The 27,964-nt window shown below is 41.5% G+C and overlaps 1 protein-coding gene across 11 annotated transcripts in view; it reads right to left on the bottom strand.

Moving 5' to 3' along the window:
* The window catches only part of ATP9B (ATPase phospholipid transporting 9B), a 280,439-nt gene that overhangs the window by 57,232 nt on the left and 195,243 nt on the right, over positions 1-27,964 (bottom strand). For all 11 annotated transcript variants that reach the window (XR_015554337.1, XR_015554338.1, XM_087439362.1 and 8 more), the window contains 3 exons: positions 26,799-26,941; positions 10,356-10,468; positions 6,784-7,032 (listed from right to left, as the gene is read on the bottom strand). Coding sequence is in view for 9 of the 11 variants with exons in the window: in XM_087439362.1 (XP_087295488.1) it covers positions 6,784-7,032; positions 10,356-10,468; positions 26,799-26,941 (505 nt within the window). In the remaining 2 variants the exon portion in view is untranslated. The remainder of the gene's footprint in view (positions 1-6,783; positions 7,033-10,355; positions 10,469-26,798; positions 26,942-27,964) is intronic.

Raw genomic sequence — 27,964 nt, 5'->3', positions numbered from 1 at the left:
ATAATGAAAATGTGATAGTAAAAGATACATTTAAGTGGGAGCCTGAGCTAAATCTCATCCACAGGCCACTTGGTAACACACATAAGGAACCTCTGTCACTGGCAATCTATTTACATGTTCACCGTTCTCCATGCTGAGTAATGAGTACCGGAAACTATTTCCAAGAGTCCTATCATATGAGAGGAAATATAATATGGGGCAAGATGTTATTATTAATTTTCCTCTACAATTCCATCATTCAGAAATTTCTGTGTTATTATTCTTGAAAAGCTTAGAAGAAATTTCCTTTATCATATTAGCAATTGCATACACATAGCTGCCAACTATACTCCAGGGGTACGTTTTTTACCATGCACTTTATAAATCATAATTTGATCATTGACATGTCTTCATTTTCGATTGTAGTATTAACATCATTGCTATAATTTAATAGAATTATAAACAGAAAATGCAATCTGATCGCCTATAAAAACTGCCAATCAATACTCCTGGCAGGCTGTGCAGTACGCATTCTCTCCTGCTCCTGAGGTCCCAGAGGAGGGCTTACGTCACTGACAAAGACCTGCTCCCCACAAACATATTGATGCAACACCACAATTAGTCCTGCTTCAACAGGCACACACAATAAAATGAATTTAAAACTACAGCACACCGAATACATTAGAGCCTACTTCGGTAAACCCAAAAGCAGTGCTATTAAGGATGTAACATTCTTCTACTTCAAAATAACCCACTTGTGGTTTGTCATAAATTTTAGCTGATTCTTGCACATAAACGTCCGAGCAGAGAGACAATATCTAAACCCTGAAATGATATTTAAATATAGAATTCCCTATGTGAGAGGATGTGGTCACAGAGGGGAGAAGAATGTTACTAATAAATAGCTAGTTTACAGGAGTAAGCAGTCATTAAAAATCATGGCCAATCTTCTGGGACCTAAAGAGGCCAGAGGTCTTCCAGGTTTGTGTCATCCTGGGCCTTTATCACTTGAGTTGACGACCTTTGCACTCAGGGCTCTGCCTCCTGAGTTTGCATCTGCTCGTTACTGTCCAGACATGAGCTCAGTCTCAGCTATCTGCAGCTGCACTGGACTCATGACAGCTACAGGGGCTGGAGTCTAATTCTGTTGAGAATTTCCAGGGAACACTTCATGTTTGCTGAGCTGGAGTTTGCTATGCTGAGGCTGTAGAGACAAAGTGAAGGCAAGCGAAACTTTCTACTCTCTTGGAGAAAATGAAATATTGATCAATTATCATAAGAAACAGCTGCCGGGGCATAAGCAGGCTCCACATTATGAATAAGAGACCAGTTATTTACACTTTGACATCACCACCACTTGCTACACCTTAAAGTGTCACCAAACACCCCTCGATGACACACCACTGCAAGTATTTAATGACAACACCTTACAGAACCTTGAAGGATTTAAAATGAATTGTCCCAGAATTCCACTCTTTGCATAATAAAAATCCATTTGTCCACATGCGTAGGAAAAGTAAATGAAAATGAAGATGGCTTATACTGCAAAGACTCGCAACTGCAATATCAGAGCCTCAAAACCCAGAACGTTCTACTTAATCGATTACATTCTTCTAAAGACTAAGATGACATGAGAGCCATAAACAACAGGGGTTACCAGAGTATAGTGTTGATGCAGAATGTATAAAACCAGTGGAGTCTCCTAAATGATCCTGTTGCTTATTAACCATCTATGTTGTGACAGGTCAAAGCTGAGGTCAAACAGAAAACGTCAATGGAGCCATTTCCCTCAATAGAGCTCCAGGGTGCAATATTCTAAGCACTTTATTCAATAAAAAATGCTTTTAAAACAGTACTTTCATGATTGGGAAACATTGCCATCATCCGTCAACCTAACTGCAGGCATGTTCAATAAGCTACAGAATGAGCCATTTACATGATTTTCCTTGGGCTTCAGGGATTTGCAAACATTGCATCAATAGAGCGCTTTAAAAATTATGACGAAGTCCACTCTTTTCATTTTCAGATTTAAAATATGCGTTAGGGGTTTTTTAAAGGTTATTTAATGTTCTGCCACTTTTAATCACTGTCCAATTTCCAAAGTAGGAAGAAATTTTAAACAAGTAAAAAATTTAAATATAAGACTAGCAGTTTCTATTTAGCTCCAGTAATCTTTGAATTAGTGAAATCCCTCTCTATTGTGAATTCTTATTTTAAGACTTAACAAGTGTTATGACTTATATAAAAACCTAAAGATGAAAAATCCCATGTATTTTCAATAAAACTTATATTTATTTTTTGGCAGGGTATAAGGTAAGTAAGTAATATAGTATTTTTAAAACTTCCAATAAAGTTTTCCTTGGGAAACATCTGTGGTCTAACCCATGCTTAGGACTGGGAAATAATTCTTTATCAATATAGAAGTATATGGAATTTTTTAGAATTTCTAGAATGCTATAATATTCAAAAAAAAAGGTGTTCAACCCTTTCTTTATAAGGAAAACAATGTGGTCCATTTCCTTTCAAAGAGCCATCACCAGCGACATCACCGCTTTGTCCCAAAGCCTATAGAAGAATGCTAAGATGGCAATTTATAAATCTTATAAATCTTAACTATTCATCTTATCAGTTTTAGATCCCCAAATTTGATTATGATTGTTGAACTATGAATTTTCTCCTACGTTTCCTATTACCAAATAAGAAAATTTGACACACACACACATGATTCCAAAAGTCATACTGAGTTTGGCTACAAGAGACTTTTACACATTTACTGGTCAATGTCACCTATAAACTGCAGCAGTGGTAATCTTGCCCGCTGACTGCATGGTTTACGATGTAGAACACCATTCGAGCACTTGAGAAAATAACGGAGCTTGGGTTTCCACATTTCTTCAGGTGTTTCCTCTCTGAGATGATTAAGTTATATTCTAGAGCTTCCCAACAATTCATAACACTGCAGCTAATCCCAATGTCACAGGCTTTGCGAACAACTCCTGGAAAGAGTGGAAGGGCACTGTGATCCACAAAAAGCTCTTCATCACAATCTCATTATGTACCAAAAAGGAAATACCTTTCAAACATTGAGACGCAGCCTGGCTACACTCTAGGAATCCAGCTCCTGCTGAACTTCCAGTGATGTGGCATCAGGGCCCGATATTCCCGTGAGATTTATTTTTGTGTAAGTACCACACTTTCAGTTCCCTCCCAACCTGATTGGCAGCACTTTTTCTCCACTTTCCCATACAATCTGAGATCCAGTCAGCCAGCTAAGCTACATAAAGCCCTGTGAAAGAAGACGAGTGTCATATAAGACAGAATAAAATCATGAAGTTCCCCAAAGACCTTGGAGCATCCCTTGACTGTGAAGCTGTAAGCGTGATCTGAGGATGTGCCGCACGGTGCTGGCGAAACATACAAGAGGAGCTCCGAGAAGGGAACGACTGCTGAAGATGACAGTGCTTTAAGATCAAGCAGGTTTTGAGATGCTTCTTTTTCTTTGGCTTTTTTCATTCTTTTTGGTTGAGTAAAAAAAACTCTAATTATAAAAGTAATAAGGTTACTGTACAATTTCAAATAATAATATAACTGTGTTTAGAAAAAAGGAAAAGTTCCTTTCTCCAATCCACAGGCAGCACCCCCAATCCAGATGTACCTGCTTTAGTTACTTAAGCATCAAGAAGAGAATGTCGAGTTGGGTGCAGTTGAACAAAGGCAGGTAGGCAGAGGTGAGGATCTACAGGACCCGCTGGAGCAGACCAGTCTGAATGCCCAGAGAGCCCGCAGGCACGTGGCGTTAGGCACTGAGCAGGAAGGTTTTGGGGATGTGGAGGCACTGTGGGTTCAGGAGCAGACGGCTGCCCTGCGCAGACTTCCAGGGAAAGCTGAGCAGCCGTGCGCACCTGGAGAGGGACGGGGGAGGGTGCAGGGCTGGCTTAGCTGTATGATGCCGCCAGGGCGCACTCGGAGAGGGCCTCAACAAAGAGTCACCATAGTTTGGTGTCTACTGGGTTACCTGGTGAAAGGGGATCATGGAGAGAGGACATGTGACACTGAGATCATGGTGGTGTTGACGACGACATGGAGAAGAGGAAGGGCAGCAGGTGTGTGGAGAAGACAAAAAGCTAACCTTCCACATGCTGAGTTTAAGGGGAGGTGAATAACCTAATGGAAATATTCTCAGCTTTCCATGTTTAAAAAAAAACTTTCATCTTTTGGGCTGTTTTTTCACCACCTTTAAGCTCTTATATGACTAATGACATGTTGTCATAATTTCTAAATTGGTTTATTTTGGTTTATTTTAAACCAAGAAAGGAAACGCCTATGTAATTAAAGCCTCAAACATAAATTCGGTTTTCAAAAACAGTGCTATGTGTACAGCTTTGTAAAATGCCCTAAATCGCGGGTACATTTGGGGTTTCTCCTCACTGTTCTTTGTCATTGTGAAGTCAGAGAAAGGCAGCTGAGGTCACAGGTGCTTTATACCTCTTTGTCAACTTTAGGAGGGACATCTGAGAGGAACCACCTCCGGAAGCGGAGGAGACATTAAACAAGTGGGGAAGAGGTGACAGTCCTCTTGGCCTCTACCCTAGTTTGTCACATGGTAGCACCTGTCTTATAACCTGACAGTATGTCAAAAGGAAAGATTTACACGTCTCGGTGGTTCTCAATTATGGACGCAACTTATTGGAATTTCAGAATGGAGAAACGTCCAGCCCCACACCAGGCCTACCGAACAATCAGCATTTCAGGAACTGAGGCTGTACAGAGACAAAGACAAATATTAAAAAAAGGAAAAACAAAACAAAACTATTAGTCGCCCTGACGTGAGACAGGATTAAGAAGCACCTGCCAGTGTGTCCATCCTTAGCTCCCCAAGAGTCCACAGACAAGGACATGGAAGCACCTCTGGGAACGAGATCTGTTGGGACACAGTCACAACCGACTTCCACAGAAAAAAGAGTGATTACTGGTGGTTCCCAAGCCACGAAGAAGCAGATGTCCTCTGTTCCAACAAGTCTGCAGGAGACACAGACTCCTGCTTGTAGACAGAAGTGGTGACAGCCCCAGGGATCTTCAGGTCTGCAGGCGGCAGAGCCCCTTCTCCATTCTTGACATGTACTCATTCAGTCCTCTCTGCCTTCGGTCAGAAATCAGTTCTAGGGCCGGCCCTGTGGCTTAGCGGTTAAGTGCGTGCGTTCCACTACTGGAAGCCCGGGTTCAGATCCTGGGCGTGCACCGACGCACCGCTTGTCCGGCCATGCTGAGGCCGCATCCCACATACAGCAACTAGAAGGATGTGCAACTATGACATACAACTATCTACTGGGGCTTTGGGGGGAGGGAGGAAGGGAGGAGGATTGGCAATAGATGTTAGTTCAGAGCCGGTCTTCCTCAGCAAAAAAAAGAGGAGAATTAGCATGGATGTTAGCTCAGGGTTGATCTTCCTCACAAAAAAAAAAAGAAGAAGAAGAAATCAGTTCTAGTTATTACTCACAGGATGTCCTTTCTGACATTTTAAAATCATAGCTTTAGCTTTTGACTTCTTCATTAGTTTTAAGCAGCAAATTAGGGGTGCACTTGCTCATGTTCCAGGAGCACCGCTATGGCCGCGCTACTTCCTCCCTGACAGTTTCACACTGTGATTCTTAACGGCAGCGCAAAGGGGTGCAGTCCCTCCACTCTCGCCAATACATGTCACTGTCTCTCAGATCACGCCTCCCAGGGGCTGAAGCGGCACCTAGTTTCTTGACTGCAATGCGATTTTGGTGAAAGGAGTTTTCTCTTTGGAAATAAACTTGTTAACGAGAATCACCAGGCTCCTCTCTTTAAAATATTAGGACAAGGGGTGAAGGGAGGCATTTATATGGTCACTGATAAACAATAATGTACAACCAAAATTTCAAAATGTTATAAACTATTAAGACATCAATGAAAAAAAAAATCAAAATACAATGAAAAAAAACATTAAGTCTGACTTTTTTTTAAACTTTGATTGAAGGCACTTTTCTGGGGGGTTATTTACTTATATGATCCAGTTTTACAAAGTATTTGAAGAAGCTTCTTTACTTATACTGTTTCCACGGTTGGTTTGACTACTTTACAGAATTATATAAAGAACCTCGGGTGGAAAGAGTGTATAAAAAACCTGTATATGAAATATACTAAGATTATTCAGGAACTGAACGAATTAATTTAATAATAGATTTTATCAATCTAAATATCAAAAAATGATGTAAAGCCAGAAATGACAAATTTACCACATATAAGATTATACCATTTCTGTCTTCTGCAGATTTTTAAAATTATTTACATCCCAATTCTCTTTTGACATAAATACAGTGTATCTAAATTCTGGCGAAAATAACTAGAAATTTAATATGTAAACCTGATGGAGATAAGAAAAAATCAGATGATGTAGCCTATAATAACAGTCCCAACCTTCAACAGCTTTATTAAAATCTGACTTGGTCACAAATCAGTTTATGAAGTCAGTGAAACTGATTTTTCTCAAGCTTTTTCTGTAAGGAACTCTCAGATGTTCCAAGATGTGAGGACAAACTGAGACCAAATGCACTTATCTGGAAGGCCGCAGTCACGCTGGGGTTACACACTGGAAAGAGCTGGGCGGTTGCTGGCCTATAGCTAAAGCAAGCATTGAAAACATAATAAAGCTCCCCTCTGCTCCCTGCAAAAAGAACTAATTCTCATGCCTTTTGAGTCCAAATGAAACACAGATGACACAGTGTTGTACTTTGAAGAATAACACTGTGAAATGAGATTCTTTAAGAGGCCCCAACTGACCTCATCGGGGCTGGAGGCCTGGTAGGTGCGGTTCTCGTCACTGAAATCTTGGTCCACCTCGGCGTACTCGGTCTCCCCGGTCATGCCAGCCCGAGACTCATACACAGGGGTCACGTTGTGGCACAGGGCAATGGCCTTCACTGCTTCGTGGACTCGACTGCTAACACTTTTTCGAACCTTGGGAGCTGAAGACTGGCCTTTTCTTGGTGGAGTTGAACTAGTATTGTTTCCACTAGCTTGAGAATACATCTGTAAAACATGGAATATCACAAAACTAAAGAGAAAGCATAGCTTATATTGAAATTATTTACATATATTATTTTTATAAGCTAATTAGCTAGGGATGAGAAAAAGTAGCTTGATTTGATTCTCTGATGTGATTCTGATTACCTCCTACGTAACATCTATTGGTGTGATCAGTTATTTTTTGTCCTAGTACTGCGAACTGCTTTGATGCGTCCCGGTGGTCAAGTGTACCAAAAACACTTAAGATCTGACCATTTCCTTTTACTAGATTCACTTGCATTAATTTGCCAAGTCCTTAACAATTCCTGTTTATTCATTACTTCTAGAAACAGAGTAAGTTAAAAAACAAAATAGAACAGTATGCTCACAACTGCTTTCATTTTTCTTTAAAAAATGCTGTAAGACAGCGTAAAGCTAAAAGCAGGAAAAAGTGTTTGCGAATATTCCCCTAATACCATAAATTAATCCACCTTGCCACAGTCTACAGCTAGAGTGTCCAGCTCTGTAGACAATCATCATCAAATACAATCACCACTGCACTCTGAGGAAAAATGATCCCCACATCACAGGCTACATCACGTTCTCCTGAAGCAACCACTCGCTCCGCACTGCTGGGTCTGCCTGGCTCTCGCTGCACTCAGCTGTGTTTGGGGAACCCATCTCCACCAGTGAAGCGGATGACTTTCTATTGCTCCCCTCCTGCCTGGGGAAAGGTGTGGGAGCACACTCCCCCCGACCCTAGCAGGACTGTCAACCGTTTCTTCAGTTAACTTCAGAGGAACTCGTGACAATCCTCCTTAGATTGGACGGGGGTACAGAGCCACTGAACCATGAACACCGTGCCCATCAAATTACACTGCTGCCTAATGAAGGCTCACGGCTCTGCTCAGCTGGCACTGCCTCTCAGCGGCTTCAGACCACATCTTCGTTCTGCTCGCGCTGCTGCTCTCACAGCAGCAGAGAGCTTGGGTGATCTCCTCCTCTGAGTCACGTCACGTTTACTGGTGGCTGTATAATTTAATTTCACAGAAATTCCATTAAAGATTATGCCCTCTATCACCAAATGCTTCCAGTGGGGAAATATAATAAGGTTATCAAAGATTTGCGCTACATTACAGTGGACCTAGTAGACTACTATCAACTTCATAATAAAACAGAACATAAGGAATAAAGTCATTTCACATAAAAAGTACTGTCTAACCAGCTAACTAACCGACATCTTCTAGTAAAAAGATTTTTAAAAGTCCTCTTAGATGGAAATAAGTATTAAATATTTGCTGGTTTTATATGACTCATCTTCTCTGCTTTTTTTTTTTTTTTTTTTTTAAAGATTTTATTTATTTATTTTTTCCCCCCAAAGCCCCAGCAGATAGTTGTGTGTCATAGCTGCACATCCTTCTAGTTGCTGTATGTGGGACGCAGCCTCAGCATGGCCGGAGAAGCAGCGCGTCGGTGCGCGCCCGGGATCCGAACCCAGGTCGCCAGCAGCGGAGCGCGCTCACTTAACCACTAAGCCACGGGGCCGGCCCAATCATCTTCTCTGCTTTTAATTTTTTTCTAATAAAATAACTTATTTGGAGCTATTAAAATCATATTCATGGATAATATAAATTAATTTTTTAAAAAACAGGTGTTACCTGGTACTCTTTCAATCTAGACATAGATTACCAGGAAAAGGGAAGTCTTATTCCTTCTCCTTTTTAGATTTTTCTTCTATTCATAAATATTCTAGGTTACAAAATACTCTGCAGTGAAAGGAATGACATCCAAATTAATAAAGTGCTTGGTGTTAAGTGTGCACATATGTGTGCTTGTGTGTGTGTACTAACATTACAGAACGTAAATATATATACATATAAGACTTTTTTCATTTGACAGAATCTCAAAAGTAAAGAAAAGCATGTGCCAGACTGGTACATGTTACAGAAGAAAGAGTAGGTTTTCACAAAACTCAAGACAAGGCAGAAAAACACCTTGAACTCTGTCCAAGTGGAAGCACTACAAAGGGCAAGTGTAATGCAGTCCAGTCTGTGTAAGATCCAGTTGGAAAGAATGACTGTCAACCCAACCAGCCCCTGCAGGTGACGCCACCTGGAAGGACGCCACAGGAGCCTAGTGGGTAGCAGGGACGTGCAGTGCCTGGGGGCCACCCCTTCCCTGGTAAGCGATGTGCACCTTTGAACCTAATATACCTGGGTTCATTATTAGTGGGTGACTAAATTCTATAAGAAATCAACAGAGGCAGAGGAAAACCTAAGGAAGTGATGATTCTTGACACAGATTGCAGTCTTGCATGTGAGCACCTTAAATAGAGCCCCCTGGATTGCTAGGTTTGATTACACTGAATCAGTGATTTCAAGTTACTTGACAGGTAAAAAGAAACCCAAATGAATGACACAAACACTACCTGGGAACAGGGCTATGGAAACTGCAGAGCCTAAAATAAACCCTGGAAAACGGCCTGTCTCCAACCCTCTGCCGATCTCACCACGATCTGTGCACACACAGTGGCCCTGAGATGTCTAGCGTCAGGAGCCTGGAACGTCAAAAGGATTCCAGGCCACAGACTCACTCGAGGAGAGCTCACTGCTTAAAACGTCTGGCAAACGCTGTAACCGCTAGGCTGTTTCCTCACGTGAAAGCAAATAATTCCTGTTCTTGCAACCTCAGATAGCTCCTGTAAGGCTCCAATCAAAAAGACAAGATTTAAGAGTCCTTATCTATTAGAGATACAGACTAAATATTTACAGATGAAATAACGTGGTATTTGAGCTTCACTTCAAAATAATACGGTTGGAGGAGAATGGCTAGAGATGAAACAAAACCAGCCATGCACTGATAACTGTCGAAGCTGAATGACAGGTAGATGAGGGCTTATGATACAATGGTGTCTACTTTTGCTTATTGAAAAGGTGAAAAAAAAGAAGTTACCTTCAAAAAATAGGAGAAAGTCTTATTAATTATGAAGAAAAACAGATTGTTAAGAAACATATTTGATGCAGCATTCTATTTAATAATATTCTTAAAAATACTATGTTTACTGAGTAATTTTCACAAATAATTCACGAAGAAAATTTAATATGAATAAATGATTTAAGGTCATTATGCTCTCTATGATTATACAATATAGAAATGCTTATTTAAAATCAGTCCCAAAACTGTTTCTTGATTTATAAATTAGAACTGATAAATAAAATAATACAATGTGTTAAGATAATCAAAGAAGTTTGCTAATTTACAGGTCAGCATATAATTAAGCCTCAGTTTAACTCAACAGTACGGGATACTGCTGCAGGAAGATGGCATGCGAAAGTGATGCAGCTTACCTGGGAGTAAGAATTCATGATGTGGCTCTGGATCTCATCCATCGTGTCTGTTCCATAAGAGACAGTGCCCAGATGCAGCCGCTTGAATACCATCTCGTTCTGGGTGAGGGTCCCTATGATGGACGTAGCAACAACAAAAAATAAATGAACACAAGGAGCTCATCAGCAAGATCAAGATTTGACATCGCACACACTTCATGTCCATGGACTAGATGCTCCTCCTATGGCTGACCACATCTCTGCAGAGAGAATGTTCTACTCTGTAATACAAAGTATCTTAAAATGTTATTTGCTACTATTTTCATTTTACTAGTGAGGACAACATTTCTTCCTAGCATGTCAAGTTCCCTTTTTCATAACTTTTAATAATGTGAAGAGTTCTGGTTAGATGAAGAAAGCCTAGTCCCTGCCTTCCAGTTCAGCTCTGTTATTTGGTACAAATGTATTTTTGCCTCTTCTGAAACAGACAGCCATGAAACCGGAAAACTGAGTCACCATCTTTGTAATCACACTACAGAACACTGCCTGAGGGAGGCAACAACTAGCCCCAGGCTGGTATGTCTATCAGTTTCAAAGAAACTTTTCTGAAAAATTTAAGTATTTTTCACTGAACAGAAACAGATGCGTTTAACCCTTAGCATCCTTTTGCATCACTTGGAACACCAGAAGGAAGGTGAGGGAAAGGGCAGGCATTATCTCTTTAGCTGAGGTTCTAACCAGTGAGCTACCCTCAGTGGACAAGGGAGAGCCATCCAAGAGGTCAGACGGTCACTCCCTGGAATGCCAGTTAATTTGGGCCAGACACTAATGAGAGCTGGAACATGAGGAATGTTTAAGAGAGGAGCACACACAGATCAACTGTATGAGATTTCATGGTTTCGGCTTCCTATCAAAAAGATACGCAACCAAATGCAGTGAAGTAACATCATGAAGAGAGAGGCAGTCGGAGAAAACGTCATGCATTTCAAAAACTCGATGAATTTTCATTAAAAGTGGCACACAAGCGCACAACATTATACTGCTTAGGACCCTGAAAGATGACCCTAAACACTTTACATATACATCATAATACAAAAATATACATATAATATATGCATATAATTTTTGCCTATCTGGTTTTATAGAAGTAAAGCCACACTGGGAAGTTTAAACACCCTGTGAGTAAGTACATTATGTGCTATAACGCTGTCTCCCCTGGGGTTTTCTGGACTTATTTCAAAGCATACAGAGGATTATCCACTGACACTGATGTACTTATAAATGTGAATGTGAACACTCATATAGCCAATCCTCAATTACAATAAAAGTTGGACTTTTCACATGGCTACAAACACCCATAAAATACGAACTAACTTATTTTCTTTGACACATGTGCTACTGAAAACATGATACAAGCATTTTGTAGTGACTCTACACATACCAGTCAGATTAGTGTTCAAAGCAAAACAGCTCATCTAACTCATAACTCCCACCTGGACATAGAGGCTGTTTTTTGTGTGTGTGTGAGGAAGATCAGCCCTGAGCTAACATCCATGCCAATCCTCCTCCTTTTTTTTTCCCTTTTTCTCCCCAAAGCCCCAGTAGATAGTTGTATGTCATAGTTGCACATCCTTCTAGCTGCTGTATGTGGGACACTGCCTCAGCATGGCTGGACTAGCGGTGCGTTGGTGCGCGCCCGGGATCCGAACCCAGGCTCCCAGTAGCGGAGTGCGTGCACTTAACCGCTAAGCCACAGGCCCAGCCCCAAGGCTGTTTTAAATTAAAAGGAAAATCTATATTTTACAGTTACTATTTTAGAGATTGTTTTGATAAACACTTAAAAGAATGCATATATTAGAGTTTCACAAGTTTCAAAGAGCAGCTACTATCAGGGATGCTTGCCAGTTTTATAAATTTTGCCTTTTACAAAATTCTACATAGCCCCTCTAATACCCTGAATAAATGGCTCCTAAATTTCATGAAAGTAGGCAAGAATAAAACATAATAATCAAAATTATATGAGAAGTGCAGTTTAAAAGGGTTTTTTTTTGGTTATGTCATCCTCATTAAACAAAGTAGAATTAATTTAAAATACTAGGTCATATTAAATAATGTAGTTAGCAACAATTCAAATGAAATAAGGAAGTTCTATAAATGCCTTATATCAAAGATTTGAGATGAAAACGAGAGTTGTATTATTATCTACAGTAAAAAGATAATAAAATTTTACATTAATTCCTCTTAGCATAAGTACAAAGTTCACCTCTCTTAGGTGGGCCCAAATGAGCAGTTCTCTGAAAAATTATTTAACAAATGTATTACTTAAATTCAAAATATTTTACTTGTCAGATTAATTGACATAATTAAAGTATTTCCTTTAGACTTTTTTTTCTCTGATATACACTGAATGCAAAGCATTATAATTTACGGTGGGGCATGGTCATTAGGCACAAATGCTAAGCAGTTAATAAACAGGACTATGATTAATAACGTTTCTTTTAATCTAACTTCCTATTCCTATCAATTTTATACATACAGCAAAGTTAAAGAACATGACAACAGACACCTGCACCGCTCCTACCAAAAATGAACTATTATTTCTTTAGGTTTTTAAACCGCCTTATGCAAGCAACCAAAGCCCCTGAATAGAGGTTACACTTCACTCCTTCACCCGCTGTGCACTTCATGCTGCAGGGACAGGCCTGGGCGCAGAGTTCGCTAAGTGCTGAGACGTGGTCCTTCACAGTGCTGAAGGGTCGCCACGACTGATCTTCCAGCACCAGCTCCACCTGCACCTGCCCCACGGAGGCGCTCCTGCCCGACGGCACTCGTAGCTCAGCCTTCCCTAGCCCTGAAGAGCCTGCACGTCCAACCGGCAGCGTCCACCCGATGTGCCCGAGAGGGGCCAGCGCAGGCTCACACTCACTGCTGCAGGGACCCCGCCTGACACAGCACGACCTCCCACACTGGCCTCCCCACTGTGAAACGCCTGCCCGAGGGGCTGGGGGAGGACACGTGGGCATCCAGGCGGGGGCATGGTCCCGTGGGTCCCTGAGCACCACCTTGCCCTTCCTGCGCTGTCTGTCCATCAACCCTCAACCCTTTCCACTCTACCTCAGAAGCACGGCGGGAGCCCTTCCCCTCTCCATCCACTCTGGAATGCCGCGGTTCTGCCCTCTTCTTCTCTTAGCCTGATGTGGAAGCCTCCGCATGGTTTCCAGTCCTCTGTCCAGCACCATCTTCCTAGAGTACAGATCCCTTCATTCTACTCCCTCACTTCAAAACCACCAGGGACTCCCCACTGTCTACAGCACAAAAGATCAGCTCCTGAGAAGGGAAAGTAGGACCTTCACAACCGGCCTTCTTGTGTCAGACCGCAATGCTCCTGCCTGCCACACGGCCTCAGGATGTGGCCACCATTCACTCTCCAAACACGCCCTCAACTCTCACATTTCCATAAATTTCTAAGAAGCCTGGAATTCATTTCTTTCTTTGGCAAAAAAATCTCCTTAAAAGGCATCACTACACATTGGGTTTTGGAGGTCGATGGACCTGAGTCCAAACCCTGTCTGTCACCTGCAGGCTAGGGAACCTCACAGAGCGGGTCTAACTCTCCAGCCTCACTGTGTCTATCTGCAAACAGAGCAACTACCGCCTGTCTTGCATGGATACAGCAAAGAAGAAGTGAGGCAATGTAGAAAGTGCCCGAAACATACAGAAGAGTGAAGGTTCCTTTTCCCAAGAATCTTAGGGCATAATGGGAAGAGAGAAATGCACGAAACAATTCTACTTCTGAGAGGTAATAATGCAGCAGAAACCTAAGTGCACAGTCCCTGAGGCTGCGTGGGTGAGGGGCCCTGGAAAAACCCCGTGATGACAGGTGATGACGCAAGGGAAGGGCTGCAGAGGGAACAGCGGGGGAAGCTGGAGAAATGACGTGTGTCCCATCACCAAGGGCCTCTTGTGCCACACATCTGGGTTCTGATTTTATTCTGGGGACTGCCGTGTGGGTGAGAGTGCCTGATCACCATGCTGGAGACGGGTGGCGGAGGTCAAAATCGAGGAAGGAGCCAGTATAAAGCTCTAAGTGAGGATGATGTGGCCATGGGGGTCAACAGAAGGGAAGAGACAAATTCACGAAATATTCAGAAGTTGAACGACCTGGACATCAGAACCGGACATCAGAACCGGACACAGAAGCTGTGAACCTGCTCAGATCATGTGGAGGCTTACTGCCTCTGCTCAGGGAGGCTGCCACTCATTGGGAAATAGAGGAGAAGAAAGTGGACAGAAGATGATGAGTCTGGTTCAGGAAATGATGAATCTGAAGTTCTATGGGTGGACAGAGAGAGAAGACGGATGGTTATGCATGGAGCCGGGGCTTAGGAGAGAGGGTTGGCCGGGCTGGCCTGTGACAGATGCTGTTGTCCATGTTGTGTTTTTAGCCCCAGGAAGAACACACTGCACCTGTGAGCTGTATTTTGGTAATGATGCTCCACTATCCTACGTTCATCATACGTATTACACCCCCAACCATGTCACGGGGCATACTTTGCTATTCCTTTTATCCCTTCAAGCTTCAAGCACTGCATTTCAACTTCCAAACAGTTCTGAGTTTGTATGTAGTGCTGCTACACAGCCTGGGGAAAGCCCTCACAAAGACCTGCTACAGAAGGGCAGGGTAAGCGCTCATCCCTGTTTTACACGTAAGTCAGTAAGGTGTGGAGACAGTGAATCCTCAAACTCAGTGAATCCTCATGTCAGTCTGTTAGTACATTAGTGAGACAAGAGCTCAGATCCTTTGATTACAATTTCTGTGTATCTTCCACCATGACAAGCTGCCTCAATTCGATACTTGCTAATTGATTAATAACCAAGTTTATGTGCTGTGCTAATATCTGTTGAGGAAGCTGAACGCTTGATTCAAAGAATAGACTCAGTTAAGTTTACAATGCATATTAGGAAAAAAAGAGATCAAATTATACTTAGGAAAAGAGATCAGTCACTTCTAGAAAGGGATTAATTATTTCTAGAAAGATCTTTTGGATCATGTTTGATACATTTCAACAGGTTTTAAAATAGTCAAGAAAAATAATCATAACATTTAAGCTATTCACATTAAAATAAACATGAACAGTATGGTATTCATCATACCACAACTACAACCTTTGGGAAGAAAATTTATATGACAAGGGTGCATAGAACTAACCTTATATCTTACAACCTAGAACCTGGTGGAGGAAGCAAGAAAGTTGTTGGGGTAAATGATGCTGCCCACGCTGAGCAGACGTGCTAGCAGAAGCAACTCTTGAGAACACACCAACGCAAGCTCCTGTTTCTGCTACAAACTCTCCGCAGCCTCAGAGTCAGGGTGGGAGGTGGCCACCTGGACTTGAGCCTTCTGAGCATGGCCAGGGGCCCAGTCTTCCAGGACACATTGTCTCTGCCATCAAGTGGAGGTGCACGACCGCATTACCGTAGACCATCTAGCTAGAGCATTCAAGGGCTGGCCCCATAGCCTAGCAGTTAAGTTTGGCATGCTCTGCTTCGGCGGCCTGGGTTCAGTTCCCGGGCACGGTCCTACACCACTCGGTGGTGGCCGTGCTGCAGTAGTGACCCATACATAAAATAGAGGAAGACTGGCACAGATGTTAGCTTAGGGTGAATCTTGCTCAAGCAAAAAAAGAAAAAAAAAAATTAGAGATATCAATGAAACGACGGCAAAAAGTAAGATAAATGTGCTCTTAGATAAGACACATTCTAGTTAAAAGAAAAAATATTACACCGAAAACAATGTGACTCTTCTTCCCGCAAGCGAATACTCTTATCCAAGACCTCTTTCCTATTTGCCAATCTGAGACAAAGTGTTCTGTTTGTTTGTATTAGTTTTTATTTTGAAATAATTATAGAGTTACAGAGAGCTGCAGAGATACACAGAGGGGCTGCCTGTGCCCTCCCCAGCTCCCCCACTGGTTGTGTCTTACATAATGACAGTGTAACATCAAACCAGGACTCTGACATTGTACAACATGTGTGTGATAGTAACACATCTGCCATCAGAAACCCAGGGCAATATCACTGCATTCGGAGTGAAGCTGCACTGGTGCTACTAACACATCTAAAAAGGAAATGGGGCAGAGAGGGAGGCTTGGCTTACGTGGAAACTGCCTCACACGAAAACTATTCTTTAAACATCCACTTCCACTCTGCCCTCAAACATAATATCCCCTTACCTAAACTTCAATGGGCCAAAGAGGAATAAGAAAAACTTCAGAAAACTTCTAGAAACTTAATGGATTTTAAAATTCACACAGCTTTCTTGGAGGAATTGAAAATGAAAGAAGCCAGATAGTTATAAACATAATTATGTGCCAATTCTACTTCAGTAGCCAATGTCTTTATGCTGCTTTAGGAAGAGAGTTGATTTGAAAAGAAAAATGTTGATTTTGAATGTCTTATTATCAGATGTCCCACTTTCCCAGTAATAATAGCATTTAACACGTGGAAATGCACCCTGGACACCCCCAATGGCGCATGGGCATCACTCACTGTGTGTGCATGCATGCATATCTACAGCTTGGATAAAACAAAATGTGCAAGAAATTCAACTATAAATGTGAGAAACACAAAATACCAGGAACTGAAATTCAGGGATTTATTTTCTTTTCTACCCCCTCTGCACTTTTCTAGAGGTAATATGAAACGTACATAAAAGTGGAGAGAAGAGTGTCGTGAAAAGCATGGGGTGGCCTCACTTCAGCAAGGATCGCCTTAGGGCCTCACCTCTTCATGTGAACCCCACCCACTCTCCCCGTAATGAGGCTGAAACCAACCTGAGACATGCCACTCATCCAAGAGCATGTCTGTGTCAGTAATAAAGGAAAGGGCTCTTAGTAAACAGAACCCGATGTCGTCACACCAAAAAATAACGGTGACTCCCAATATCAAACAGCAAGGCAGGGTGGAGATTTCCAGCTGTCTTGTCTGTATCGTGTTGTTGTTCTACTGCTGTTTGAATGTGGATCCAGGTAAGGTCTCCTGAGCCTCTCTGACTCTACAGCCTTCTCCCCGCTCTCTCTTTCCTTTGTAATTGAACTTATTAAAGAAACCGACCGACGGTCTTAGTCACGTGCAGTCTGCACTCAGCTGCTGTGTTGTGTCCCCGCGGTGTCATTGCACACGTGCCTCTAGGCTCTGGATTTGCTGTGAACTGCACTGGTCAGAAAGGCTGGAGAGATGCGCATTCTACAGACCACTTCGCATGGGTAGAGGTCTTCTACCAGGAGGCGTGACGTCTGGCCACCTCATCCCATGATGTCAACAGATGCTGGCCATCAGTTCCTGCAGAAGTCTATCCTGGGTTGAAAGTGGCATCTATTTGAGTCACATGACAGATCATTTACTTTGGAGCATCTTTTCCCAGAGATTACTGAAGATAAAAAATCTGGCATTCCCAAATGCAATAAATCCATATAGACAACAGGTATTTTCCAAAACCAAAGGCACATCACTAACGATCACTGCGTCCACAGACTATTTCTAGACAGTAAATCTGGGGTGCAGAGTGAAGACTAGTTTAATCCATAGCTTTAGCTAGTTGTCCTTGATCAGCCTAATGACAGTATTTCAAGTTCTGAGATTCCCAACTTCAACTGTGCTACTATACTTTGCTTCTTACTACCATTTAGAGAAATCTCTAAAGTAATTCTACATAGGCACAAAGATTCTTTGAAAATATGGGAGGCCAGATAGTACCACAGATACATAAAAGCAGATGCTAAAATACTGAATATAGTTTAAAATAATTTAAAAGATAACTGAAGCCAAGGTTTAAACTAATTCTTTTTCCTTTTGGGTTATGTTTATAAAGCTCTGTATTTAGGTAGATATCGAAGTCCTTTATTCAGTTGCTTAACTGAGCCGGAGAGAATGAAATAGAAAACAAATTTAGAATAGCTTCTGAAAATGAAGCAATTTAAAAAAATGATCATTTTGGTGCTTACATTTAGGTCTGTGATCCATTTTGAGCTAATTTTTGTATATGGTGTGAGGTAGGGGTCCAACTTCATTCTTTCACGTGTGGAAATGCAGTTTTCCCAGCACCATTTGTTACAAAGATTCTTTCCCATTTAATGTCTTGGCTCTCTTATTGAAAACCAATTGACGGTAAGTGTTAGGACCTACTTCTGCACTCTCGATTCTATTCCTTTGATCTCTGTGTCTATCCTTACACCAGCACCACACAGTCTTGACCACTGTAGCTTTATAGTAAGTTTTAAAATGAGAAACTGCTGAGTCCTCCAATTTTGTGTTTTTTCCAAGACTGTTTTAGCTTGTTTTTTTTTTTTTTTTATTTCCATACGAATTTAGGATCAACTTGTCAATTTCTGCAAAGAAGGCAGTGGGATTTTGATAGGGACTGTACAGAATCTGTAGATCAATTTGGGTAATACCATTGCCATCTTAACACTATGAAGTATTGATTTTACCTTTTGATGCCACTGTAAATGGAACTGTTTTCTTAATTCTGTTTTTAGATAGGTCATTGCTAGTGTATAGAAATATGATTCATTTTTGTATATTGAGCTTGTGTCTTAAACCTTACTAAACTCATTTATTGGTTCTAATAGATTTTTAGAAGCTTCCTTAGGATTTTCTATATAAAGACCACATCACACACAAATAGATAGCTTTACTCTCCTTTACAATATGGATGCCTTTTTCTTTTTCTTGCCCAACTGTCTTGGCTAGAAGTTTGAATGTTCATAGCAGCATTGCTCATAATAGAAAAAAGTAGAAACAACTCTAATGTCCATCAACTACTAAAAAGGTAAGTAAAATGTGTTGTATCCATACAATGGAATATTATCTGGCAATAAAAAGGAATGAGGCACTGACACTTGCTACAATGTAGATGAACCTTGAAAATGTTACACTGAGTGAAAGAAGCCAGTCACAAAAGGCCACATAATGTATTGGTTCCATTTATGTAGAAAGTCCAGAATAGGCAAAGCCATCGAGGCAAGAAGTAGATTGGGGGTTACCTAGGGCTGGGTGGGGGCAGGGGAAGAATAGGGATGACAGCTGGTGTATACAAGGTGGCTTCGTGGAGTGATGGAAACATTCTAACAGAAAGTGTCGTGAAGGATGAACAGCAGTTATTAGCCAAATGCTAAGAGAGTGACACATCCTGACAGTTTGTCATTCGAATCAAACACTGTGTAATAAATGCTGAATCTTCTAAAATTTCTTTCTTTCTTTTTTTTTTTTTGAGGAAGATCAGCCCTGAGCTAACATCCATGCTAATCCTCCTCTTTTTGCTGAGGAAGACTGGCTCTGAGCTAACATCTATTGCCAATCCTCCTCCTTTTTTTTTTCCCCAGAGCCCCAGTAGATAGTTGTATGTCATAGTTGCACATCCTTCTAGTTGCTGTATGTGGGATGCGGCCTCAGCATGGCCAGAGAAGCGGTGCGTCAGTGCGCACCTAGGATCCGAACCCAGGCTGCCAGTAGCAGAGCGCGCGCACTTAACCGCTAAGCCATGGGGCTGGCCCCTAAAATTTCTAAGTTGCTAATAAATCATGTTTTAAGCAGTTTAAAACTAATATAATCAAACAAATGACTAACACTGCTTATCAAATAAACAATGAAATATTTGGCTCTGTTATTTTTCCATCTGAATAAAGGTATTCACATCTCGTTGAGTTAAAGAAACTGGAATATTTATGCAGACACTCCTTTAAGTGAGTGGCATATACAATTTCTCAACATAGTAAGATGAATCCTGAAAATATTTTTTAAAATTTCAATGATGTTTTTATTTCATAGCTGACTCTGTAAAATGCTGAGCAGGAAAGTCAGTGCTGGTTTCAGACTTTGTATATCCCCTTGAACAGCAGATAAGTAGTAAGATTAAATCAGTTATTAAAAGAGTCAATAATGCAAAATTATTTTTCAAATCTTAGGTGATTTTCAAGATTTCAACCAGTTGACAGTTTCTACAATTCTTGTCATCTTAATACAACAAAAGTTATTATGTCCCAAATCTGAAACTTCGCAAAGGAGAGGGACTAACTTAGGCAGACAGACGTTGAAAGAGCCACCATGTCAGAGAGCTTCACAGTGACCTGGTCATTATGGTAGTGCCGTGGACAGTAAATGTCTTTTGACAAAAAGTTTCTTTGCGATTCTTGAAAAAAAAAAAGCTGTAGTTCTTTAATGAAGCAGACTTTTTCGACTACAAAGAGCGAAGCAGGGAAAGAGGAAATTAATTTCTAAGGAAAAATTCCCGCAGGCATCATTCTCAGGGCGGCAACAGATGTGATTCACAACCACGCAGAGGAGACATCATCAGAGAAGCAGATGCAGAGCTTTCTGATCAAATATTGCTGGCTTGTGGTTTGGCCTCATATGGAAGCTCTAACACACCGCAGCAGAAGAGCAAGGGAGTGATTATAGCAGAGAAACAAAAGTAACCCCGCCTACGGCTCACAGGGACAGGCAGCTTACCTAGACCCCGTACAACTGCCTGTGAAGGTTCTAGTTAAGCAAAGCAGTAATCACACGGGATCAATGGCTACACGAAAACACAAAGTCACTTAGACTTTACAACCAAGGAGTGCAAACAAAACTTCTAAAGTGACAACACTAATTTACCAAACTGAGAGTACACATTATTTTTTTAAATACTTGACATTATTTACTGTGGAGTCACATATTATATTTGCTGCAAAGCAGGCTTTCTCAAAAGGTTATGATTCTCAGCACTGTATGCATCTGCTCAACTACTGCATGTGTTGAGTTGGTCCAAACGCCCCCAAAATGTTACTTACAGCACTCACACCAAGTACACACATTGGTAAATAACTGCACCAGGAAGACTGCTCACGCTTGTTACAACTGAAGACCCCGGTTATCATCATGAGGCAGGACAGACTGCAGGTGTCCTCCGGTTCAAGGACATTAACAAACATTTCTAAGTCTTACTTGAGAGAGGTACAAGCTTTGTACATATGCACTAATAGCATACATACCATGCTCTGCTGCCCTTGCAAACTATGCAGACAGCATTTCCTCCTCACAGACAACGCCATCTATGAAACTCACATGTGATTCAAGTCTAAACAATGTGGCATTTTGGGTAATGGATGCTATAATTACAAAGTGAGTTCTAAAAAACCTGTTGTTTTAGAAGGTGTTTTTAGTAATGGCTTTGTTCTACATGAAGATGAAAACTCTCTAACAAAAGAATTAATATATTGCTTTAATAGGCTGCAGCCTGAGTTAAGCTTTAAAATTTATGAGTTCTCCGCAGCATTGTTCTTTACACAATGGCACTGTCAAATGCAACCAGTAAAAAGATTCAAGTTCTCCCAGCAGATCAAGTACAGATGATCTGTCCTCCGGTTTCAGCATCATTTGCTCATTCATCACAGAACATCTAGCATTTCTGGTCAGTGTCAATATGCTCTGCATCCTGGCAGTTAACAGATGTCTACTCCTGTCGAATGAATTACTTTATGTTTCACGCACTGGTGGCCGCAGATGTGTCACTATAGCAACATCATTAATTTCAGATCTTACCGGAAACGTGCACTCCAATCAAACCTAATTATCCCACATGGCTTTCTCGTCCACAAGAAGGAAACTATAATGGAATTATTGGGATACTTCATTTTCTATTCTGCTGCAGCAAACGAGAGAGGCACTGTGATGGACACTTCTTGTCAAAAAGCTGACTGATGAAGCACAAACCCAATTTACAATCATAGGAAAGACCCCCTTACACTTATGTTAGCAACGTAAGGCTCCTTAGACCACAGCTCATTCTTAATCACTCCAGCTGAAACTTGGGCCACTGAGAAGATGTTTGCAAACTGCCTTACGCCTCTACCTCTGATACTGAGAATTCAAAATTCTTTACACCCTCTACCCAACAGCCACCTACTGTCAGACCCTCTGCAATGATGCAGGCCACCATGGCGACTGCTAAAACATGACCACCTGCTGATTTACTCCTGAAGAGGAGAACAGAAGAGCTGAATTATTTATATGACCAAAGTAAGGAGCAAATAATAGAGCCCGGTTACTTAAGTTCCTGGAATAAAAATGCATATCAGTAAATACCAGATATGCGCCGGTTTCACCAGGACACTAACGGCCAAGAGGGCAGATGAGCAATTTTGGAATTTGACTGTGCCTCGTGTTTCTTTTTTTTTTTTTTTGGTGAGGAAGATCAGCCCTGAGTTAACATCCATGCTAATCCTCCTGTTTTTGCTGAGGAAGACCGGCCCTGAGCTAACATCTATTGCCAATCCTCCTCCTTTTTTTTTTTTCTCCCCAAAGCCCCAGTACATAGTTGTATGTTATAGTTGCACATCCTTCTAGTTGCTGTATGTGGGATGCGGCCTCAGCATGGCCGGACAAGTGGTGCATCGGTGTGTGCCCAGGATCCGAACCCGGGCCGCCAGCTCCGAGCAGCGGAGCACGCGCACTTAACCGCTAAGCCATGGGGCCGGCCCATCACTAATATAGTTTATATAATTTTTCTATGATTCTTTTTTATTTGGTGAGGAAGATTAGCCCCGAGCTAACATCTGTGCTCATCTTCCTCTACTTTATATGTGGGATGCCTGCCACAGCATGGCTTGATGAGCAGTGTGTAGGTCCCTGCCCGGGATCCGAACCCACGAATGCCAGGCTGCCGAAGCAGAGCATGTGAACTTAACCACTACACCACAGGGCCGGCCACTCTATGATTCTTTTTAAATCTCAGGAACTAAGATTATTTATTAAGCTAAACCTTAAGAAGCATTGTTTTTGCCTTTTAAAAGCAGCAGAGCGAAAGGTGTGAAAAAATAAGGTTTTACCTTTATGACTCTGGGTAAAACACACTTATCCTTATCCTGAATGTAACTCAAATTCAACAAAGAAAAATGGAGGGGCTACAGAATAATAATCCCATTATTGCTTAAAATGCAAAATAAAAAGCATTTTAAGTAGAAATAACATGACAAAACCTTTAGCTACTGATATCAACCAGCCAGACACAGAGAGAAAAGAAAGAACCAGTTATTCCTCAAGTTTTACTGGATGCTCTCAGGCATATGCCTTTTGAATTAAGATGAAATAATAGGTCAATATCATGCTTAGAAGTACTATAGGCAGATTTAAAATGGGCACAAAAGGACTTCTGGTCCGGACAAGGCGGCCTAGACTACCCTGCTGCTCTCTGAGGAGCACCACCGCAAACCCTGAAAACGGTGCAGGAGGCGACCACAGGGGGGCTCTGAAGGGTGGCACCAGAAGGTGCTGGTGTGGGAGCCTGGCCTGAGAGACAGCACAGTGCTGGGCGCCTCGCATCCCCCTGCCCCACAGAAGAAGGCCCCCCAGACCTTTCTTGATCAATATTTTACTGTGACATCCACCCATGTTGATATAAATATCTGTATTTCATCATCACTGCTATTTAGTATTCAACTGTAAGCACATTACATAATTTATTTATCTGTTGTACTGATAATAACTTTTTTTTTTATTTTGTAAGGAAGATCAGCCCTGAGCTAATATCCATGCTAATCCTCCTCTTTTTGCTGAGGAAGACTAGCTCTGAGCTAACATCTATTGCCAATCCTCTTCCCTTCTTATTTTCCCCCAAAGCCCCAGTAGATAGTTGTATGTCATAGGTGCACATCCTTCTAGTTGCTGTATGTGGGACGTGGCCTCAGCATGGCCAGAGAAGCGGTGCGTCGGTGCGCACCCGGGATCCCAACCAGGGCCACCAGTAGCGGAGTGCACGCACTTTACGGCTAAGCCACGGGGCCGGCCCCGATAATAACTTTTTTTGTGTTGTATCCAGACAGTTTGTTTTTGTCATCCAAACCAATGCTATGAACATGTTTGTATGTCTCCTGGTATAGATGCGCACACATTTCCTTAGGGAATAGAAGCAGGAGTGAAATTGCTGCTTTGATTGATAACACCAAAGTTTGTGTTACAAAGCGGTGTGCCAAGTACCCTTCCTACCAAAGTGAATAAAATTTCCTGATTCATCCTATACTTGCAAACCCATCAGACTTTTTTTTTTTTGTGAGGAAGATTAGCCCTGAGCTAACATCTGATGCCAATCCTCCTCTTTTTGCTGAGGAATATTGGCCCTGGGATAACATCTGTGCCCATCTTCTTCTACTGTATATGGGACGCGGCCACAGCATGGCTTGATAAGTGGTGCATAGGTCCGCACCCAGGATCTGAACCTACAAACCCTGAGTTGCTGAAGTGGAGCGTGCAAACTTAACCACCAGGCCACTGGGCCGGCCCCACATCAGGTTTTTTAATGTGGAGACAAATGATATCTTTATTGTATTGAGATATCCTATCCATGAAAACAGTGTGTCTATCTATTTAATTAGGTCATCTGTAAGGTCTTCCAAATTAAAAAACTTATATCCATATAACATCCATACACATTTTTTGTTTGAATTTATTTTTAATTACTTCATACTTTTTGTTGCTATTCTAATTGTTATTTTTATAATTAAGTGTCCCAATTGGTGCCGGTATATAGAAATGCAGTTTAATTTTGATATTGAGTTTATACATGAAACTAAGCTCTCTTATAATTCTAAACATTTTCCTGATGCTTCTTTTGAGTTTCCTTGTAAACCATCATTGAATTTGTTTTCTTCGGGAACAAGCTGCTTGTTTGCATTGGTAGTTTGATTTCACGTTGTGATTCTTGATCTCCGATTATATTTATCAATAAAGACCAGGTTGATCAGTGTAGTAACCTGGGGTGGATTTCTTCTGTTGGTGACGGGCAGCCTGATGACTCCACATGCCTCAGCCCATACACCTGTTGGCCATAAACTCCTATTTCTCCAGGACTCTGTTCTGGAGAAATTTTCTTACATTTCTGTAGGGTTTCTTTAGGAGCCATTCTGAACCTGGGTTTGCTTTGCTCCAGCTTCTCCAACAGCCTAATTCCAGCTGTTTTCCAGAAACAACTCAATTTCTGGATCCTGTAATGGCCCTTCTCCTCGTTTTCTAGTATTGTTACAGACTTTTTTCTTTAAATTCTTGCCTGTGGGCTCAATGAGGTTGGGAAGGGAAAATCTGAAGGCATTTTCCCAGTCTACCTTCTTGATCCCAAGCCCTTCAAGCTAGTTCTGAGTTATTCTGATTTATTAGGATTACCTTACTGGTCAATTCCTCAGCATCCCACAAAGACAAGCCCTAACGAAAACCAAACACAACCCAACAACTGCATTTTGGCTGAACTGCAGTAAACTTACAAACTCATTATGAAGGCTGACATTACGGAATACTGAATTTTCACATTCGGGACCACAGTGTTTTTCTGCATTTATTTCAGTCTTATTTACATTTCTCTGTAATGTCTGGTCATTTTCTTCACATATGCCCTTCCGTTCCTCAGGTTTGTGCCCACATGTTTTATGTGCACTTACGCTGTTGGGGGTAAGGTCTTGGTCCTCCGTCTGCTGTGCACAGATGGGAGCTACTGTGCATTTACTGTCACCCACCCCTTCACTGCCTTCTTAGGCTAGAAGTTGGTTTCCTTAGCTGATCGTTATATCTGCAAATATGTTTCTTCTTTTGGTTATGTATTCTATTTCTATTTCTTGTTTCACTGCAATGGCTAGAGTAATAAATGTTAAATACCAGTGCTGTTAACAGATTTCTCTTTCTTCTCCCTGACTATAGTGAAGATTTTTCTAATACTTTGTTAAAAATAATCCTGAATTTTATTTGAGACAGATTTTCTTCATCATGTTGTACATATATTCTCCTATTTCTCGTTCACTAAGAATTACTAGGAATTTAAATCATGAATCAATAAATCAGGCAGAGATTTTAACCTTTAGATATGGCTTTTATTATAGTACTGGATTCAATTTGTCTTTTTTAGCATGTTATGGATTGACAAGAATTCTTTGACTTGAAAAAAAGAAAGAAATGAAATAAAGATAAATAGAATTTTGGGCATGGAACCTTAGGGTAGGATAAATAGTTCGTAGTAAGGCTCTTTAGGAGAATGTTATTGTTAAAATACCAAATTCACATATCTTATTGTTATTTTCTTCTAACAGCTCACAAGTATCATTCTATAATAAATAAACAAGGAATTTTTGCTTTTAAGAAGCCACAGGGATAATAAAGGCAGTTAAATAAAACAAAAAAACAACTGTAAGGTTGTAGAAAATTCAAAATATGGAAATAGGTCATTTAAGTCACTAAGAATTTAACATTTTGCTAATTTTGATGATACTGTGTGTATTAGAAGATGTGTGGCAATTTTCCAGAGTCTGGAAATTCTAACTATGAATTCAACACTCTGTTACACGCATATATACACCATAACACGTGGATCCACACACACCAGGCTCATTTCTGACCGGATGTTATTTCGTGCATTCAGAGGAAAAACACAGACAAGAGCAGTACCTGTTTTGTCAGTTAACAGATACACCAAGCGCCCCAGCTCCTCTGGGATGGTGCTGGTCCGGACAACGGTGCCAGGGATGTTCTCATCTTTCATAATCATCCACCCGTACGCTGCTTTGCCCATGTCCAAGTTCACACGCAAACTGTAAATACAACCCATCACAGTCATCAGTGTGATCCAGATCCAGGCAATACTTTCACACACATGTTTTCCATATAAATTTACTTACTTATATGCATTATCTTTAACTTTATATGAAATACACAAATAATACTGGATTTTAGACTTTAAAATAAATGAATTTGTTGAATTTAAGTCAACAAACCTCTTTACACCCAAGAACATGTTTGTGGGTGACGGTACAATGGGTTATCATACCCTGTCCTGGAGCGTGGTTTGTAGTATCAGACGGACAGAGAGGGTGGACTGTTGCAAGTGCCCCGTTCAGGCACCAGGTGCCCTGGGGCCCAAAGGGCAGAGTACACATGTTCAAGATCAGGCGGTGTCTTACTAGGAATAAATATTTGAAGGGGGTCTTAACATTCATCCTGTTTTACAACAAGAACAAGCAAGATGTTTTCCATGATGAGGACTGCCCTGAAGGACATTAACTGGTTCTGGGAGGACGGTCAGAAGATGCAGCTTCTGAGCTAGATCACGTGACCTTTCTGAGGACCAGAAAGGCAGTGTGGCTGGAGGGGAAGTGCAGATGGGGAGAGTGGTGGGAGGTAGGATCAGAGGCAGCTGGGCCAACCCATGGTGCAGAGCTTGGATTTACGGTCAGAGCGACGGAGGCCCCTGAATAGGCTTGGCCGCAGCCTGACTCACACTGTAAGAGAGAAACCTCTTTCACCTAACCTGCACTCAACTATTTTGCTGGGTTAAGTGACGCATCTGGTCCCATCAAACCTGGTGACTTATGCCCACAGCATGCGAAACACCTGCCGCTGGTCAACTGCTCTCTGAGAACACGCTGACCTCCTCCTTCCGGTGACCACGAGGCAGCTGTGTTTGTGCTCAGGACTGTCTGTGCCACCATAATTTGATGAAATGTGATTAGTAATTAAAATCAAGAGATCTGCTTTCCATTTAAGTGAAATGGTATGTTACTGAAAGATTGGATAGCGATAAACCGTTTTAAAAAAACCATTCTTTGGAGCCGGCC

This window comes from Ceratotherium simum, chromosome 14 (assembly GCF_057802395.1).
Source record: "Ceratotherium simum simum isolate JZ-2026a chromosome 14, ASM5780239v1, whole genome shotgun sequence".
Taxonomy (NCBI): domain Eukaryota; kingdom Metazoa; phylum Chordata; class Mammalia; order Perissodactyla; family Rhinocerotidae; genus Ceratotherium; species Ceratotherium simum.
The sequence above is the reverse complement of the archived record's forward strand: the minus strand, read 5'-3'. Positions and strand labels throughout refer to the sequence as shown.